General features: G+C 39.1%; 1 protein-coding gene across 1 annotated transcript in view; it reads right to left on the reverse strand.

Annotated features, from left to right (window-relative positions):
- Window positions 1-19,966, reverse strand: part of olfm3a (olfactomedin 3a) — a 37,826-nt gene that overhangs the window by 3,701 nt on the left and 14,159 nt on the right. Inside the window, exons 2-5 of the mRNA XM_015954910.3 lie at window positions 9,706-9,849; window positions 8,717-8,872; window positions 5,583-5,802; window positions 4,584-4,690 (exon numbers count right to left, since the gene is read on the reverse strand). Of these exons, the coding sequence (XP_015810396.3) occupies window positions 4,584-4,690; window positions 5,583-5,802; window positions 8,717-8,872; window positions 9,706-9,849 (627 nt within the window). The remainder of the gene's footprint in view (window positions 1-4,583; window positions 4,691-5,582; window positions 5,803-8,716; window positions 8,873-9,705; window positions 9,850-19,966) is intronic.

The raw sequence follows: 19,966 nt of genomic DNA on the forward strand, positions 1-19,966 counted from the left end.
TTTTTGGAAGCTCTCCACTACTGGATTTACTCTAATTTTCCTTTTTTCTATTAAGCAAAGAGGATATTCTTTACCTCATTTGGAAGATTACCTATGTTTTATCTTTCAATACATTTATTACATATTGTTCTTGCATGGAAAACCCATAATGTAAAAAAAAAATCTGAACCAAACTTTAAATTTCAAAAGAAATCAGTCAACATTTTCTTTTACCCTGCAGCTTAGTAAAAAGGATACTATTGAACCTACTGAATAACTGACTAGAATAAGTCAAACTTGCCAAATATTATTACAGATCCATTTACCTGTTGTGTGATTTAATTAATTTCTGTTCTTTTTATTGGTTTTGTCAATTTCTTTTATGCATGTTTTTACCTACATCTTTTTACAATATTTTCCAACTTGTTTGTACAGAGCTCCGGGCGTCATGTGACAAGGTTTGTTTACGACGCCATATTGGCAAGAACGCAAACAGGGAAAATAGATGAACAACGGCGAATACAATGGATGGTTGCAGGCAACTTTTTGAAAGTGATCAAGAGCGATACACCACTAAACTTCAGAGACTACAGATTAGTGATCCCTATTTAGCTCCTGGCTTACTTTTTAAACCAACAGATCAGGTGGCATGCGTCGCGGGACTCTCAAAGTTACAGTATCCCGACATATAAAATGATCTCATCAACTTTCCTTCACACTACACTGGAGATTCGCTGAAAGCCTACAAAAGTCTGGAGGGACATAAATGGATTCAATCGGGATTCGTGGCTGAGATTCAGCTGTAGAGTTTACAACAAAGGGATTGTTTTGTCGTCACTACAAAGGTAAGTTACCAAACATAATGCCGGTGGTATGCCAGCATATGCTATGATACGTTAGCCAGGAAGCAAATAGCAGAACGTTATTTTATGTTTGATTTTTTTTTACAGGTAAATCACTCACAAAGACTAAATGACACCCCCCCCCCCCACACACACACACACACACACCACCACCACCACCACCACCAAAAAAACAACAACAAAAAAACAAAAAACAAAACATGGGCAGTGGTTAGAAGATATAGTGTTGTGCTAGGAGCTTATTGTAATTGCACAGCTGGTAGGGAGAGTGTTGCTCTCATGTGTCTGCTATGCTGTTTAGATTATGGCAGCATAACCAAGGAAGGGAAGATGAGGTAACAGCAACATAAAAAAATGCAAATGGGACAGACCAAGTGATATTGCTATGAAAAGGGTGGAATATCTGCAGGGGAAGGATATTGTGTTTAACCACACACAAAAATCCAAAAAGCAGACCAGGGCGAAGTGAGTCAAGATGAGCTGCAGAAAAGAGCAGAAGCTTTGTTTGAACAGTTGTCAGTGAGTAAAGAACAGGTAACGTATCAGCTGAACTCTCTGTCTTCATAAGGTTAGTCATATTTGATATATGTAGTAATTTTTATTGCATTTGCGGAGTGAAGTGGTGGAGAAGCAGACGCGAGATCAGCAAAAGTCCAAAATAAGGTTTGAACAGAGAGCTGGCAGAATTACTGCATCCACATTCAGAGCAGCAGGTAAAACAGACATCAGGAAAGCTTCAGTATCTCTTATAAAAAATATTTGTTAGCCACAGTCTTGCAGTTTTTCAAGTGAAGCAACAATGTGTTTCCTGTCTTACACAAGGTTGTGGTTTGTGTAGGCTTTTTTATTTTTTGAAATTAATGTTTATCTGATATTTAACATCTCTTTTTTTCCTATCTGCAGATGGGGCTGTAAACATGAAGCTGCAGCACGACCACACTATGAAAACCAACATCGTCTCACACATTCTGGTCAAAAAGACTGGGTTCACAATCTCAACCACTCATCCATTTATTGGAGCATCACCGGACGCCGGCTCTGTGTCTTGCAGCTGCTGTGGTACTGGTGTAATAGAAATCAAGTGTCCCTTTTGTGCCAAAGATTTAACTGTTGCTGATGCGATAAAAAATAAAGTTTCCGTCTTGAAAAAGACCAAAGAGGAAACATGAGACTGAAACATGACCATAGTCACTTTTATCAAGTTCAGATGCAAATGTTCGTGACTGGCGAATCATATTGTGACTTCATCGTTTGGACTGATAAGGATTCTACGTCACCTTTTGTTGAACGGATCTTGCCAGATGACAGTTTTTTTTTTAAAAAAGAACTACTGATTGCTAAAGAATTCCATAAAACATGTGTCCTTCCTGAGTTAGTAGCCAAGGTTTTCTCTGCACCTAAACTCGAGTGTGCTAGTGGTCCACAGTGGTGCTATTGTCGAGAGTCAGAGTCTGATAGCATGTTGGTTTGTGTGTCTGGATTTTGCTCTGCAAAGAGGTTTCATCAAACCTGTCTGGGAATCAAAAGGGCACCTAAACAGTGGATTTGTCCCACCTGTAGAACAATCAAATCACAAAAGAACAGCTAGTCCAACAGTGTTTATTTGATGGACAACTTCAATGTTCCAGAATCTGTACAAATATCACATTTCTTTAACAGTTTATTTTTTAGGCTTCTGTATTGAAAAATTAATGCAAATCAAATTGTAATCACACTACTTGTAGCCTACTGGGTGGGTACAACTGATTCACATACATTTGTGAGAGCACAACACACCTGCACAATTTTATCCAGATGCATCACATCATTTTCTTTGTCAATGTTAGTAAATGTGATGGGTACGGTGCTTTGCAATAAAGTGCATTCCTGACGAACAACTCCTATGACCCTTTCAATGTGTATCCTGAGTGATGCTAAGCATCGGGTGCTTTCAAGGTCAACGGGATCTAATTGTTTTTACCATGGGCTAAAGCTTGAATCTTTCTGTCATCTTGAAAAGATTGTACAGACTGTCTCACGTTAAAGCCTCTGTCTGCCAAAACTAGATCTCCTGGAAGCAAGTGTGATAAAAAATTACTATTTTCTGTGATGAACTTGTCACTTGTGCGGCCTCCCCACCCACTGGAATAAAATAAATAGATCCCTGTGGGCTAACAGCAATCAGATATTTCATTGCGTGATGTGATTTGTACTGCGCACTGGCTAAAAGATTACTTGGCTTTTCAATGAATATTTCAAAGCAGTCAATAATACAGACAGTTTTCTCAAAGTGCTTGTCACGAAATGCATGTGGTAGAGTTTGTCTTAAAATATCTCTTTCAGGCCAAACGATAAGACTTGGAACTAATCTACAGTACATCATACTAATACAGTGCTTGAAAAGTTTTGAAATTGTGGTGGAATCAACTCCAAAATAAAAAGCCAAAAATCAAAGCTTAAATTCATCCGTAACTTAAGGTCAACACAAACTGCTGAAATAATGTTAAGGAGGCTTTCATTTTAAGAAATGGGAAAACAACATTGAAAAGAGCCATCAGACTTGAAAATGTGGGTAATCCAGTCAACAGAACTGTTGTATCACTGTTTTGCAGAGCAGATTCATTTAGTTCAGTTTTAGACAAGCTCTCCTTTAGTAGCTGATTTTCAGCCCTTAAGGCTTGAACCTCCAATTTGAGTGAATAGATTATTGTTTTACAGTTTTCATTTTCACATGAAGGTCCAGTGTTACTATCTTCCTCCAAAGGCTGGCAGTTATGTTTGGGTTCTGTGCAACCTGTGACAGTGGATGGTCCTGCAGAAGGCTGGGAGTCATTTTCTGGTTCAGTGTAGTCCCTGATGGAGGGGGCTTCACCAGCAGAAATATATGATCCCATGGCTGCTTGTGTGGCTGCTTCTGTGAAATCTTGCTGTAATCTTCTTTTTTTAGCTGCCTGTCTTCTATTAAATTGTTCTATAAGCAACTCTCCCTTCTTCTTTACTGGAGAGGGCACATGCTTGAAAACTGATGGAACATAGTCGGGTGAAAGCGGATTGTCACTCTTTTTCCCTAGGACAAAAGGAACAAACAGAAGTCAGGAGGATTACAACAAAACACAAAGGCCTTTACTGGTACGAACTTTAGACAATATTTTTAGACAGAAAAAAATGGTAGCTATTACTTTTGAGTAATATAAGACAAATTCCGTTTACTGTTAAGCCTTTTGTTTACACTGCCACAGATCATTTTTCAGCATTCGTTGGCCGTTATCATTAACCCCATGGACTCATGTTTTGATTACATTAACTAGAACTACTATTTTTAAAACTTGACTTCAAATTATGTGAAGTTACCTGAAATGGTCACTGCACAAGCGGAATCCATTGTGCGACGGGTTCCAACGCTCGGTTTTCTTCATCGCGCTTCGAGCTCGTTTGATCGCAGAAATCCATCTTTCCCTCCGAGCTGGGTCTTTCGGAATGCGATAAAAGGCTCGGTCTTGAACCTGACCTCGGTGGTTTGCGCAACCAGGAGCACAACACGAGTCAACCATTATCTGAAAGCTGGAAAACTTTCGGCTAGTTGGCTTGTTTACAATTTGTTTCCTGCCAATATGGAGCACCGTGGTTTATGATGGGATCGTGTGACGTCACCTCCCAGAGCTCTATTGCCTTCTTTTGTAAACAGTTATTTCTGAAAAAAGCAACACAGACTTTACAAACTGCTCCCCCACCGAAAACACCCCCAGAGCTTCAGTAACTCACCCGGTTGTTTCTGCTCACCGCTAACGGATCAGTCATCCACGCCCCAAACCGGGTTCCAGATGTCTTTATTGTAACAGGTCCAGTGATTTTCATTAATTTCCCACACGCTGTTAATAAAAAAAAAAGCAGCGATAAGATGTGCTGGGCTGGTTTTTGTCTCCAACTAGATTTCTCAAGCCAATTTCATGCTTCTGCCAGCAGAGAGCTGGTCCTCTGTGCATACTAAGACAGCACAGGCTGCAAGGTGCTTCATCTAACTCGGAGCATAATTGTGTAACGGCTGTGTGTAGGTAAAGCAGCACATTTCTAGTTTTCTTGTGGGAATTTTTGGTGTCTAAAACAAAAGCACTCTCATTCTCACAGTCACTCGTAAAAGATGACGTTAAGCCTCTGGAAACTGACATTAGTGACTCAAACTTTAATACCCAAACTGTGCTGTAACTGTAGACTTTAAGGCTACAAGCAGCCTCCATTCTTGCTCATTAGGATGCAAATAAAGAGGACAGGTTACTCTGAGCTTCCGTTTTGGAAGATTCTGCTGTTAAAAGCCGCCAATTCATCTAACAACCAACAACACGAATAAATCAGTCTTAGTTTGCTTGACTGCAAGAAAAACTAAGAAAGCATGGATCCATTAACCACAATTTTTTAAAAAGAAGAAGAAATTTAGATTCAGGATGCGATGCTCTTTGAAAACCCATTATTGAGCTGGAAGGATCCCAGATTATATAAAAACCACTCACTTATTACTCATATGTACAAGGACTACTTCTTATTTATCCCCTTTGGACATGATTATTTATTTGTGTGTTAGCGAGAAGCACAAAGTAAAAAAGGGGTATGTCAGTGACAATGTTTCACTTCATGTAACATTTCATGGGCCAATACAAAACCAGCAACCTTTTCCAGAACTATAGAAGCAGCTTGGCACATGCAGGTTCTATAATATATGCACCTTTTAATGACATTTTAACTTTTTTTATTAAAAACCCTACTCACTCAGCTTCCCCATACAGCTGCGGAGCCGGCTGTCCAGTCGCAGGACTCGCTGATAGAGCTCATCGTAGTCGTAGGCCCCTAGCTCCTCCTGGATGCTTGTCAGCACCACAGACAGGTTCCTGATCTCCTCCTTGAACTGGGAGATGAGTGCAGCATCCATCTTGTACTGCTCCAGAACAGGGATCAGTGGCTTCAGCTCGTCCATCTTTTCCTTAAGCTCCTGTAGAGGCAACAGAAACGGGAAAAAGAGAGACAGATTAAGGTAAAAGGTTTGAGATAAGGGATCTGGTTGGATGGAGGCTAAAAGGACAGAGTTTAGGAGATAACCACTTGTTGAAATTGAATATTTGTTGCACCAACTCCATAACATTTAAAAAATAAATAAATAAATAAATAAATAAATATAATTACTAAGAATTACTAAGACTGTAACAAAACTAGAGTGGGTAACTGATCTGAGAGCAAAGAAAACCTAGCAGAATGCAACAGTACCAAGGGGACTAATGGCAAACGCTTAAGAGCTAAAACAATGTCATCAAGTATGTCTTATTGTGTCCTAAACTGGAAAAACCAAGAAAACATCAGAAAACATGACTAATTCAAATATAAGTCAAAACATGACCAGAGAGTAAAATGTGAATCAAAGCACTGAAACAAAAAAACTAAATCCAGCAACAGTGCCTCTTAGTTTCCAACAAGCTGCTCTAAATCACACATTTTCCGTTTTAAGATGGTGAAATGAGTGAAGTTGTGTCTGTGAAGCACCTTGACTGTTTGTGGTACCCGTCAGTCAGAGCTCTAGAGAAAAGGATCCTTGGTTCTGCCTGAGGAATCAAACTTTTAGCATGTTGTAGGCGTATAACACGCATAACAAGTGGAGAGCATCCTAAAGGCTGCTGGTCTCTACGGGGATCTGTGGAACCTTTAAAGAGTCCGTGGAGCGTGGACATTAAAATCTGCCCATAAAACACTCGGAGTAAAGCCTGGAGGAATTTAAGATTCCGGACGTCTGGTTAATCCTAAAAATAAAGTTGTTTGCAAAATTAAAGGTAAGGCAACACCAAACCTGGTTATTCATCTTTTGAAACAGTTATTCTAAATAGGTTATGTTGTCATGTTTGAAAACTAACATTTTCCTTACCTGGACATGATAATCTAAAGAAGTGTTGCTTTTCATTCCCCAATAGTCAAAAGTTTTTCCAGTGTTACAGAATCTGAGACTTGATGGGCAGCAGTATCTCAACAGGTTGAGCAGGTTGTCCAGTAATCGGAAGGTTGCAGGTTCGATCCTTGCTCCAGACAGAGAATTCTGCTGTTGTGTCCTTGGGCAAGATACTTAACCCACCTTGCCTGCTGGTGGTGGTCGGAGGGACCGGTAGCAGCCTCGTCTCTGTCAGTGCGCCCCAGGGCAGCTGTGGCTACATCGTAGCTCATCACCATCAGTGTGTGCATGTGTGTGTGTGTGAATGAATGAATGATACATTGTGGTGTAAAGCGCTTTGGAGTCCTTACTCTGAGAGGTGCTATACAAGTGCGGGTAAGTTATCATTTATCCTTGATGTCCAAAGAACAAAAACACAGAGGTAGCAAAAAGATTTAGCTCTGCCAGTCAGTCTAGCCTTGCTTCATTGTAGACTCAGGAGGTTTACCATTGGCCCAAACAGTCTTAGGTCAGACCAATCACAGTGCTCTTTATTTGTAGAGAGACGCTGGGCAGGCTTAGCACCAGAGCTGCAAAACTACCAAGATGGCATCAGGAATGGCGCTCGTTTGAAATGGTTTTGGCATCAACTTTGGAAAATTTAAACATGTGCATTTCTTTAGCTATTTTCACAAGATGCTGGCAATACAGCGTGATACTGCTGCCATAGTGTGTTTAATGAAAGCGCCATGGCGGCATGGCGATGTGGCAAATTGGCAGCTTTCACACCACCAACGCTGGACTTGTGAAGGAAGATCAGGTTGACGACCTCGCCAGGCTGAAGTCCACAATCCGAAGGAAGGGTAGGTCGGGTTTTCACAGCATCTGTCTGCATTCCTTCATGGGGGTTTGTTGCCGCTCAAGGCTACCAGGGCGTCAGATTCGGATAACAAGAATTTGTTTGGGTCAGGCTGAGATCATTTTCCCCTCTGCCTTCAGTCTTTAAACTGATCATTCCAGTCCTTCATTGAAGCCAATTTTGGGTTTTTAAACTTGTCTATACCGTCCAGTGACTCTCTCTATGAGATGACATCCATTTTGCGCACTAATACCGGTATCGCAGCTAGAACATTGTCCAGCTTACGATTCACCTCGAGTAACGTCCCAGTCTGTGAAGTCTCCACACGGACGGTGCTTTCCGTGGGTGCGGGTCGCCCTCCAATCGCTCCCGTCTTCCCAAATTTCCAGAAAACCAGATATCCTCCCACTCCAATCAGGAGAAATCCAGTGATCATCAGACCAAATATCCACGCGTCTTCGATGTCCTCAATGGACAGCTGGAAGAGGTATATGATCTTACACTCCTTCCAGGAATCCAGCATGTATCCCACCAAGTGTGTCCCCTGTGGACATGTGGGAGCCCCCTGCTCCGTTCTCATAGTTGAATAAATCTTATCAATTGCGTTGAATGACCAATTCATCAAATCCATGGTAAAAAATAGGGTTTTTCAGAAGAAATACAGAGAAGCGCTCTGTGGGCAGACAGGACAAAGAACCTTGGGAAAAAAGATAAGGGAGCGAAAAGAGAAGCTTCTGTACTCCGCGAGTGCCAGGAAGAAGAAGAAAAAAGTGCTAATCATGTGTCTGTTAATCTTTTCAGAATATTACTGTTACTGTTATTTCTATGTAGGTATATTTCCAACTCGTTTGACATTTGTTTGTCACTATTATCTGTCCATTCAATTTTTATTTCACAATAATGTTATTATAATGGCCAATGCATTCATTTAGGGCTGAAACCTGCTTTTCTTTTATCTTTTATAACTTATTAATTTCCAGAGTATTTTTAGCCCAGAATCTCCAGGGCATCTCTTCTCTATTAGAGTGTAAAATACGTGTCATGAAATCAGTGCTGAACAACTGCTATCGAGGTAAAATGTAGTAAAGAAAATAATATCCAGCAAAGACTTAATTATGATTGAATTCATTATACCTGATAATTCTTAGCAATAATGGATTTTCTGTCGTCTTCGATCTGCCTGAACTTGGTCCTCAAACCTTTCATCTGGTTCTCCATTTTCATGACGTACTGAAAATCCCTCTGAGTCCGCAGGTTCAGCACCTCAATGGACTGAGACATGTTCTGCACCTTAAACAGAAGACAGGTGCGATTAAACTCCATCTTTGTGACAGTGATATATTTGGACCCTACTGTTTAACATGACCATGGCTGATGTAAGCTGAAACGCTAAAGCACTTGGAGAAGATCAGATAAAAGAGAGAGAGAGAGACAAGGGAGGAAATTAGTTAGATTGATCAATTAAAGTAAAAGGCATGCAAATGATGTAATACTGATGCAATTTAAGACCAAAAAAAGAATAAATATATCATTAGTGATGATAAAAATAACAAAACAAAACAAAAAAAAAAAAGAATATATATATATATATATATATATATATATATATATATATATGCACATAAAGCAGACTCAGGATAAAAATCCCTGGTTTAATGTCTCCATCCTTTCCTCTATCACAGACTGTTTTATGTAAGACAAAGATTCAAAAACATAAAACAAAAGTGCAAAATAAATAAATAAATAAAATAAAGTGAAAAACACATCAATACACATGTAACACTAATGCAAAATATATATATATATATAAATATATATATATATATATATATATATATATATAAACATATATATATAAACATATATATATATATATATATATATATATATATATATATATATATATATATATATATATATATATTTCCAATTCTGTCACACGGTAATACAAATAATTCTGGTAACATTTCTAAATAAAACACTCTGCTGTGAATTTATTAAATATAGATGCATTTCCCCCCTAGACTGGTGCCAGTTCATGCCCTGGTAATGATGGACTCCTATTTTGCTGAAGTGTGAGTCTTCAGCAGAGAGTGGAGCATGCTGTGTTTACATCTGCTCACCTTTTCCAGTAGTTGGCGGAGCTGCCTGCTCTTTGCATCTCTGGAGCACAGGCTCTGTTCTGGTGCTACCACTGTGCAGATGCAGCGCCCGTCAGCATCCTGGGCTGAGCTGTACACCTGCCAGCCTTCCTTTGGGCCAATCGTCTGCAAGAACAAACAGATTCAAAAACACTCTTGAGTTTGTACTGACACTTTATGCTTTATAAAGTCGCACTCTGCATTTTTATCTGTTCCTTAACAAAGCAACAAAGACAAACTTTCACAAAGATCTCCACTTAGACAAAAACAAACATCTTATGTTCCCATCATCAACAAATATCCAAATGTTAACCTGATATTAGGATCATAACTGGTGGATCAGGGCAGCAAGCTGAAGAATGAGCTAAGCCAAAAGGGAAGCTTTGCTCAAATCCTCACATACAGTTGTAAGATTTGAGTAAAGACCAAAAATGCAAGATCATGAATAAAAATGGCCAAAAGGAGTTTTCTTCTCATGGTAAGTGACAGGGATAGGAAAATAAAATGTTTGCACCTCACTGTATTTGCTCCCAATCACACCATGTCCTGGGCATCATCCTGGCATGTTTCTCTCAGACCCGTCAATCACAAAACAACAGAACACACTGGTGCAAGCATGACGAAGTTGTTTACCATCCATGAAAACAGCTTGGATCACATTACACATCACAACAACAACTACAGAGCTCATAGACCTTCAGTTCTTTATGTGGATATCTGTAGGTGAGGTGGGGTTGGTTTAAGAGTTAGATCATCACAGCAACGTCTAAAAAGGGAAACGTGAATTTGCAAGACAAGAATGTCTGAATGGGTGATTACTGTAGTAAAAAGCCGCTGAAATAAACCATAAAAATAGGACAGTGCTGACAAAGAGGTAGAGAGAAACACAAAAGCAGCAGAAAAAAGAGTGAGCTGAGGAATAAACTATGTGGCAAAGTGAAAAATGGAGCAGAAATCAGATAAGCCAGACAGTTTCTTACCTAAAGATTAATAAATATTGATAAACTGAAATTGTTTTTGAAAATCACCAATCTGATAATTGTTTAACACTTTATATCTGATTACAACAGGCCCTTTCAATGAACAACACTCGCTGTACTCTGTAGAGATCTGTGACATAACATTTGTCATCATAAGCAAAGCCCGTGTGTCTGACTCTTTTTTCAGGATTTTCTGTCAGTAAATGGAAGACGATCCAGCTCCAAGGCTACAGTAGCTTCACAAAGCTCCTCGCCAACGTCTGGTCATTAATCATCCTCACAAAACAGCATCCAGCAGCTCAAAGCTTCCCCCTAGTCGCCCAGCACAGCTTTACACTGAGCACATCAGACAAACACAGCTGCACGAGAGGTCTCACACACACACACACACACACACACACACACACACACACACACACACACACACACACACACACACACACACACACACACACACACACACACACACACACACACACACACACACACACACACACACACTCCTCTGATGTTGATCTTAGTGTTTACCAACTGTTTTTTTAAAGGCTGATCCATTCATATTTCTGTAGTGAGCTGGCCTGCAGACTATATTTTCATTTAATTATAAAAAACTGAGGGAAACAGGATACAATCTGTCTTAAAATGTGGGCAAGTAAATAAAGATTGAGCTGGTAAAGTTGAAAAGTATATCCTGAAAATGACACACGATCATTTAAACAACTGATGGCATGGCTAATGTGAGTTTATATTTAGCCATATAAAGCATGTATTCTTGTTCTTTTTTCTGTGTTATTTTGTTATATTTTATTATTAATATAATTTAATTATAAATTGAAGTTGTGGTAGCCAACCAGTCTAGAAATAATTTTGTTCAAAGTAAATTTATAATTATACTGTTGTTTCATTTGTATTAATGTTATTTTAGGGGGCAGCTAACATATGTTTTTCTTCCTTCTGTCCCCTTTTCATTTTGGTTTTAGTAATTTAGTTTTGAATATTTAATATAATGTGAATAAAAATGTAAAAATGAAGTAATCAGACTATTTACTTCTTTGAGTTTGAAAACATTTAGATTTTTCCCCTATTAGCATACTGTTGTTTGGACATCAGCTCTACTACAGGACTGAGTAAATCAGTGATGTTCCCTGTACTTATGGTTGTCAGGGTCTCATCAGCGACATCAGTCATCATGGTTCTGTGTTATTCTCTTTTGTTTGCTCTCAGCTGACATGCAGAACAAACAGATTTGACTCTGAATCGTGAATGACTCAATAAAATCATGCAAATCAACTAAGCTCCTACAAGGCGTGAACAATGTTCATCCATGTGGATGAAATCAGTTTTGCTCTTCACAGCACACAAGTGTTCTGCCGATTACACACTTCAGCTAATGTCATGTGCCGATGGCAGCTTCAGCGCTGCAGCTTTACTTTAAATGTTCACTTCTAAGCCTGGGAATGACGAGGAGGCTGATGAGGGAATGAAATGGAACACATAAGGTAATTCAAGCAATTCAATGCATCAATTCAGAACCACTTTCCTTCTCCTCACTAGTTGGGTGAAATTTAAAATGAAAGTTTTAAAAAACTTTATTCAAAAAGGAGAATTAATAGTTTGCTTTGCTTGCTGGCTTTTGCATGCTTGATAAATGAGAAAACTCAAATCTGATCTTTAAAAAACGGGCAAAGGCAGCTTTTCTCTTCCTTTCTAGATGGAAATCAAGCATATGAATGAATCTAAGTCTGAAAATGAGCAGGATTCTGAGGAAGGCTAGCAGCTCTGAACAAATCTCCACCCTGCTATAAGTAATGTCATGATGAGTGATTCGATTCGCTGTGCTGCAGCAGGATCAGTCTGGAAATGTGTGGATATTCTCAGAAGATCGCCACCAGTGAAGAATTAGAATTAAAAAAATGGCCTTGAAATGAATCAATCTGTTGTGGGAAAGACTGATAAATCCTGACAGGAACGTTCCACCAGCAGGGCAACAAGTTGCAGAGTGGCCTTAAATCGATTCACTTTGATACGGCATCGTCTACTTTTTGTCACGTCAGGGTAAAATATGAAACTGTGACCTCTTGAAGTCTCTGGAGTCACACCTCCACTCCCTCTGTGCTCAGCACTTAAGGCCAGCCATCACAGCTTGGAAATAAATGACAGTAAATGTTTTCTTTACACTTTTTTATCACAGAAATATATTTTTTGCAGACACCTGAAAAGTTGGTCAAAAAGTTATTTTTTAACCAAATTAGTTAGAATTTGTTACCTTTAGCTGAACGATGTTCCATTAATTCATTCAGCTAGTAAGAACATCCTTCTACTAATCCAGACCGATGAAACCCTACCCATTCAATTTCACTAAGACTTACGGTATTTAATAAATAATAGGCAATAAACATTAATACATTTAAATATTTTATAATGAAAAATCGTATCCCAACATCGTCTAATGAACCAATTTTATTGGTGCAAACACCTGATTTAGAAAAAAATAATGGAAGGAATGTCCAATCACATAAAGACGTTCTCTAAAATCTTACTTGTGTAAGCTTTCCTTAACAGTGACTCAAAATATCTGCAGTGCAGGTGCATTTTTACAACAAATACTTGAACAGCCTTGCAGCAGTGTTGCCCCAAATTCTCAAAGAAAACAGAATAAAGTGCAGTGCAACACTTTCAGACGGCATTTCAATGAATAGACCTGTTTAATAAGTCACTAACATCATTTACAGCTTCTAATGTTTCTGGATATCTGACTAATGCAAACAAAACATAAGATGTCACTTATCTTTTCTAAGGCAAAAAGCACACACAAAAAGTCTACAAGGTTGATTTTGTGTCTGTAGCGGAGGATGGAGGAGGAATAAAATAAAAAAAACTACACTACATTACAACTCTGTCAAAAGATTCACCTGGAAGATGGGGTGGAATGTGAGTTAATTGCATAAGCTTATTTTTGAGGCTGTGTACCTTTTACAGTAGTTTGTCCCGTCAAGTTCCAAAAAAGTTTTTGAAAAGCTTCAAATGTGTTCTTCAGCTGCTTTGGATGTTTAAGCTTGAGGGCATATAGCAGCTGCATCAGCAGCACACATGCCTTTGTTTGGCTTGCACATTCTTCCATCACTTGATTTCCCTCTATCACAATAGACACATGTGATGGATCCTCCTCAGCCATAACGTTGTGCATCACTATCACCTTCATCGTTTTGTCTGTGTATTTCTCACATTCCTACGTGTGAAAAAGAAAAAACAAGAAGCATTTACATGTTTTATATTATTTAAGATACTTTTTCCAATACATTTAATCCGGGTTTTTCCTGGCTCCAATTGAGGCTGAAGTGGTACCATCCTGACCGTGCGTGAGCACATGCATACTCTGTGCATTCAACTGCCTCACTTTCTTAAAGGCAACATATTTTTTCGTTAAGTGTTCTAATCTAAGCTTCTGTTGATTAAATTAACATTCCATTTGACAATGTTTCAAAAACAAAACTAGTTTGCTGCTAAAAAATATGACATAAACAACAAAATGATCAGGCTGAAATAACAGACTCTTATTATAAAAGGCTTAATAAAATGTATTAGATTGGTGTTTAGTACCCTTTTTCCCATCTGATATTTATAATAAAAATATTTTTAAATATTTAACCTACATTTCAGTAACTTTTTAGGCTTGTATTAATAACACCCATCTTTGTCAAAATAACACATAAATATATCAAAATAAAATGCATTTCATTAACATGCATTTATGTTGGCAATGGTAATAACATTTAATTTCTGCTTGGCATGTCTATTATGTATGGGTTGGCAATAATCCAGTTCAAATTATGTTCAAAGATAGAAGCGTTTGTGAATTATATACTACAATGGCTTGCTGAAGACTTGTAGCAGTAATTCTCTTTATTCTGCTCTCGCCACCTATTCCACCTTCCTCAGGATCCACTGACTATCTCTCTTTCTTAACATTTTGTTTTTTAATCACAAGTGTATATTTTTTTGCTCATTTTAAATATATTTTTAACCATTTTCTAAATAATTTTTTATATTTTAACATTTTTTGTTTTTGTGAAGCGCCTCGTGATTTTCATCTTTAGAGACACTATAGAAAGGATATTTTCTTCTTCTTCTTCTAATGTGACTCGTATCTGCAGCGGTTCTGATCCAGAGTGCTGCAGGATGCAGAATAAACAGGATGGTGGGGACTTTTCATCCACTTGTAGAGTTTAGTCTTTCTGAGTTTTACGGTCATCATACATTTTTCTGCGCGTCACTTGATCATGAGACTGCTACTCGTTAGCTTTAGCATTCGCCAATCTGCGTGTAGCTGCACTTTTGATCCCAAACTTTGGACCGGTTCTGCCTTTGCTGGTTCCTTTATTTCCCTCCACTGCATCCAGATTACCACACTGTGCGCCAGTAAAAAGCATTTTTCTTACACGTAACTTACTTTTGTTCAATAAAGTTCTGGTGAAAATAGTAATTCAAAGATGTTGTACCTGTGCTACGTTTAACCCTCCCAATGTCCTCATGGATGACCCCACCAGGAAAGTTGACCATTGAGCAGGGTTGATGGTTTATTTCTTGAGGTCCATGTTGCAGGGGTGAGGAGTGAGCACCACCGCATACTTGTGAAGAGGCTCTTTAATGAAGGTAGTAATTTAACAGGGTTAATATTCTGCATAGTGTTTTCTGTGCTCCTCTTATCAAAGTGGTATCTGCAGTCCAGTTTATTCCATACTCAAATTAGCATATTAAGACATCATCAGTGTTGGGTAAAAAGATCGTTTTTTCAAACAGAGTTCATTAACCTTACTCACATTTAACGTGGTAAATATGATTTTGTCTGAGAAACATCTGGTGTTATTAAAGGCACGGTCCATAAGATGACACCGTCAGGGTGAGGAGGAGGAGATTTTTTAATTCGAACGGCTGTTGCTCACTCCCCCGCCCTTCCTGAAAGAGCCGAAAGCCACACCTCCTAATGTGCACGCGCAGGAAAAGCCGAGTCAACATCGGAGTGTTGCTTCCTCGTAATAGAGCTGAGCTAGTGTTAGCAATGGAGTTATCTGAGGTAAGAAAGTTGTTTTTAACCAGCACATTAAACACTTACTGTTTACAAAAGGCATTTTATAAAGAATATCTATAAATATATTTATATTTTAAAATACCAGTAACAGTTGACAATCTATATTGTAAATAAAATTAATCCTATCAAATTGTTAGCATTTTATTACGAGTAATTAGCTTATTTTTAATTGCTTTGCCATTCAAGATGAGATGAATATATCAAAGCATATAATTTATGTGGAAATCATGAATAAACACTGCATTCTGTGTAGTCCTCCTATAATCATGGTTGTTTTCATAGGGTTTCTGTTTATTGTTGGTTTAGCCCAAATTTTGACTAGATGCAAACCTGATCCGCGTCAAAATTTGTTAATATGCAAGAGTACTTTTTATATTAGTATAATTTTTTTTAATTCTCATGCAAATTAGAGTTCGGTGATTGAGGAATCCTCTGAGGAAGAGTTTGAACCTCCTATTTCATCCTCAAGACGTGGTGCAAAAAGGAGATGCCCACCATCATCTCAAAGCCGTGGTGCATCCAGAGGCCGCGGTGCATCCAGAGGCCGAAGAAGTGCGAGACACTCAGCTGTGGACCTTTGAGATGAAGATCTCTCGAGAGAGCGAATAGACTTTGAACGTGTAAGCATAACAAAAATACACTAAATGATCCTCAAAACTGTTGCTGTAGCATCTCTTTCCACTTTTGTAGCACCTGCTGAAATCTAAAAGAACCAGGAAAGTTGAGTCAGAGAGGCTGTAAATATTTTTTCACAAGTCATTATTGTTCCTCAGAATCTTAATAAGACATTTACAGTCAAAGAAAAAAGTCAACAATAACTAGACCTGCCACAATTGTAGCTACGTTATCCCAATATTCACCCTCTGCGTGCTGTTCTGCGCTCGTCTCCTCCTCTCGTCCTCGGAGGCAGTTTTTTAACTCTAAAAACTCTGAACATTTTAAATTAACACAATCTCATCCATTACGAATGACACTGCGGGCCTGGTCATGCACACAAACTAATTTTGTAAAAAAAATAGAACTAATACAGCACAGGCCACGAACACATTTCTTTGCAACTTAACTGCTGTCCAGCCACGGTGGCGCCAGTGACAGATTAAAACTTTTTAATTCAAGAGCATGCTACACAGATGCACGCATAATACAAACGGAGTGTGATATCTCATCAATTCAGAAATTACCATTCACATTCTTGATAAAAAACAACACCATAGCTTACCTTTACTTCTGCAGTTTGACGGCTGCTGGAGAATTCCCCGTCCTGCTCGTTCCGCACAAAAACCGTGGTCTGGCGCATGCGCAATTTGGAGCACAGGACTCAGTGTTTTGGGGTGTATTTTACCGTAGTTTTCTATGTAATGGTTGTTACTGTTAGACAATGGGTAGCATAGGTAAAATTTACCCATTACTTCACAATTCCTTGGATAAGTGCAATAATTGAGTACATTTTATATGGTTTTTATAGATCATATATACCTCTCTCAAAAATGACTTTTCTCAGCGCAGGGTACTTCCTGGGATGGAGAACTTGACCAGGAGATAGGAAGTCCCAGTCCTTTCAGCTATTGTGTCTCCATTCAAATTCAGCCCTTTCAGAAGTTGCAGACGTCAGCCTATCACAACTGCTTTGTCAGTGAGTGATGTCACTGATCAGCCCCAAAAAGCGCTCAAAGTAACATTAATAATGTTAAAAGCATTTATTTTATAAAAGTATACCATAATTTAATCCATTCAGAGGACAAGAGCAGCTCTGAGTTTTGTGAGACAAGCCCCATTAACTAAGTCTGTGGGGAAATTTCCCATTTTTTCCAACAGCTGTGGGGGAATTCCACTGAGTATTCCGGTGTGTGGAGTTAAGATTTTAATTGTGATCGGTGCATTTTAATATCTGTATTTTTTGGCTTCCATTCTGCTTCACCAGCTATTCTTCTAATTTTACTGCTGCCAACTGTTTTGGACGTCTGCTGATGTCATTTCCTACTGAGTTACAACTAGTCAGCGGAAGTTAACCAGAGGTTCCGCTCAGCTACTCCACCGGGCGTTCGGAGTACCTACTCCAGAGCAGGTACTCAAAAGGTTCCACAAAATGACCCAAAAAACGGCCGTTCAGATGGCCCGGTCAGGTGGAGACGCACATGTTGGGAGGTTCTACCCTGAACTTCATGTAGTGGAAACACGCCTATGTATTTACATTTCATTTCCCACCAACTGACCTGCTCATATCAGCTTCTGACTGGCTAAAATCCTAAATGCCTTGCCCAATCACAAGTAGATTAATTTACCACAATTTTGCATAAAATGTGAAATCGGGCCAGAGCTTTTAGATTTTGAGAGAATCTAGATGGCAGATAGACCACAGCAGCACCACCCTTCTGCCCGCTTGAAGACAGATCTAAACAGATGCTATATCTCAAGTCATCTCTCACCCTGTCCAGACAAAAAGCCAGCAGGGTATTAGAGGCAAGTGAAGAGCAATACGCATGCCACAACTGTAACTGTTGACCATACGGCTTAAACAAGTTTAGCTCTAATGGGAGGGGGAGATGAACTTGCACGTGCGGCTGGCTCTGTAACCAGGATGATGCAGACATCTGAGACAGCAGTGACAAATGGTATCACCCAAAGGCAAAGCAGTCCTGGCAGCAATAATCTCACGGCCCAAAAACAGTTTCAGCAAGATGCCGACAATGAGGCAGCAAGAGAAAAAGCCATCTTCGGTGTCAGATATGGTTGTGGTGAAAGGCGTGTAGGGAGATTAATTTCCTAGAGGCGTGCCACCTTCTTGCCTTTTCTGACCCCAGCAAAAAGATGATTGAATAGATAATTCTGCAGGAGTATGGCACATTCTGCCCCAGACAGGCTCTGAATGAGCTGGAGGATTATCCGTTTCACCGTCCTGCGCTTCTTCTCCAGAGTGTGCTGCAGTGAGCTTCAGGCTCAAACATGATGATGTGTCAGTCATAAGCACTGTGCAGGATGATAATGAAACAGTCATCAGAGGTTATCAGTGATGTAAAACCAGTGGACAAATGGAGGTCACGGAGAAAAGAAGGAAGCACAAGGAAAGTGCAAAGCAGCTGAAATTGTGTTTCAGTTTTAGACTCTGCTCCAGACAATCACAAAAACTATGTCTTTCATAAATAAAGTAACATTTTTGTGACATTCAGCTATGCAAATACACTCTTATCATTGTTCTTTCTAAATGAAACAAACTTCCACCACTTCTGAAGCTGTCTGTGTGGATAAAGATGGCAGAAAGAGGGCAAAACATAGTGGCAACATTTTTTGATTTGCATATGAAAATGCAACTGTTTTAAAAATGAGCTCACCATTGTCTTAGGTTCAGTTAATAAGCACAAATATACGTAGTGTCCATTTTATCTGTGAACCTCCAAGTTTCTAAAGCAGCTCTTCTCTTCCTTTAGCAGCCCTGTTTGTTCATGTTTTATAATCAAGCTGTCATATCATGGTGGATGTTGTAGAGAGACCCAAAAAAGCTGTGAAGTGAGGCAGAAATCCAAAAAACAGCCAGGTAGGGTTCAAAAGCACAAATAATTATTAAATTTGAGCTCAGGACCAGGAACAAGAGGGATAAGACCAGGGTTTAAATACACAAGGAAAGTGATCAAGGGAACAAGGAGCAGGTGTGTAGGGAGTGATGGGAGACAGGTAACTGAGTGAGGAAGCATAACAGAAAGCCAGGGAGGCAACTAACTAGACCTGATAAAACATGTAAAACACTAATTTTACATAAACTGGAGGGGTTGGAATTAAGTTTGAGAACTGAAGATAAATAAACAAATTAACTATAAAACTATCAAAAACACTGGAGAGCTGGGGGCTAACTACATATGATGAGACTACAAAGGAGGGCAGAAATGCCTGGAGCAAACATGGAGAAAACGGGGGAGACATCAGGGAAAAAACGGGAGACAAGGTCACGGAACGTGACACAAGTAGGATACGAATCAGCTGTTGTCTTTCTGTGTTTTTAACTAAGTTATTTGGTTTTAGCTATGCGCCTTTGCACGTGCACAAATTTGAACGACATCTGATATTTATCTGTAAGGTGTATTTTTTCACTCTTTGCAGTTGTACCAGTCCCAGCTCTAGTGGGAAGCCCATCCATAAATGTTTATGTTTATGTATTTAGCAGACGCTTTTGTCCAAAGCG

This window comes from Nothobranchius furzeri, chromosome 7, assembly GCF_043380555.1.
Source record: "Nothobranchius furzeri strain GRZ-AD chromosome 7, NfurGRZ-RIMD1, whole genome shotgun sequence".
NCBI lineage: Eukaryota > Metazoa > Chordata > Actinopteri > Cyprinodontiformes > Nothobranchiidae > Nothobranchius > Nothobranchius furzeri.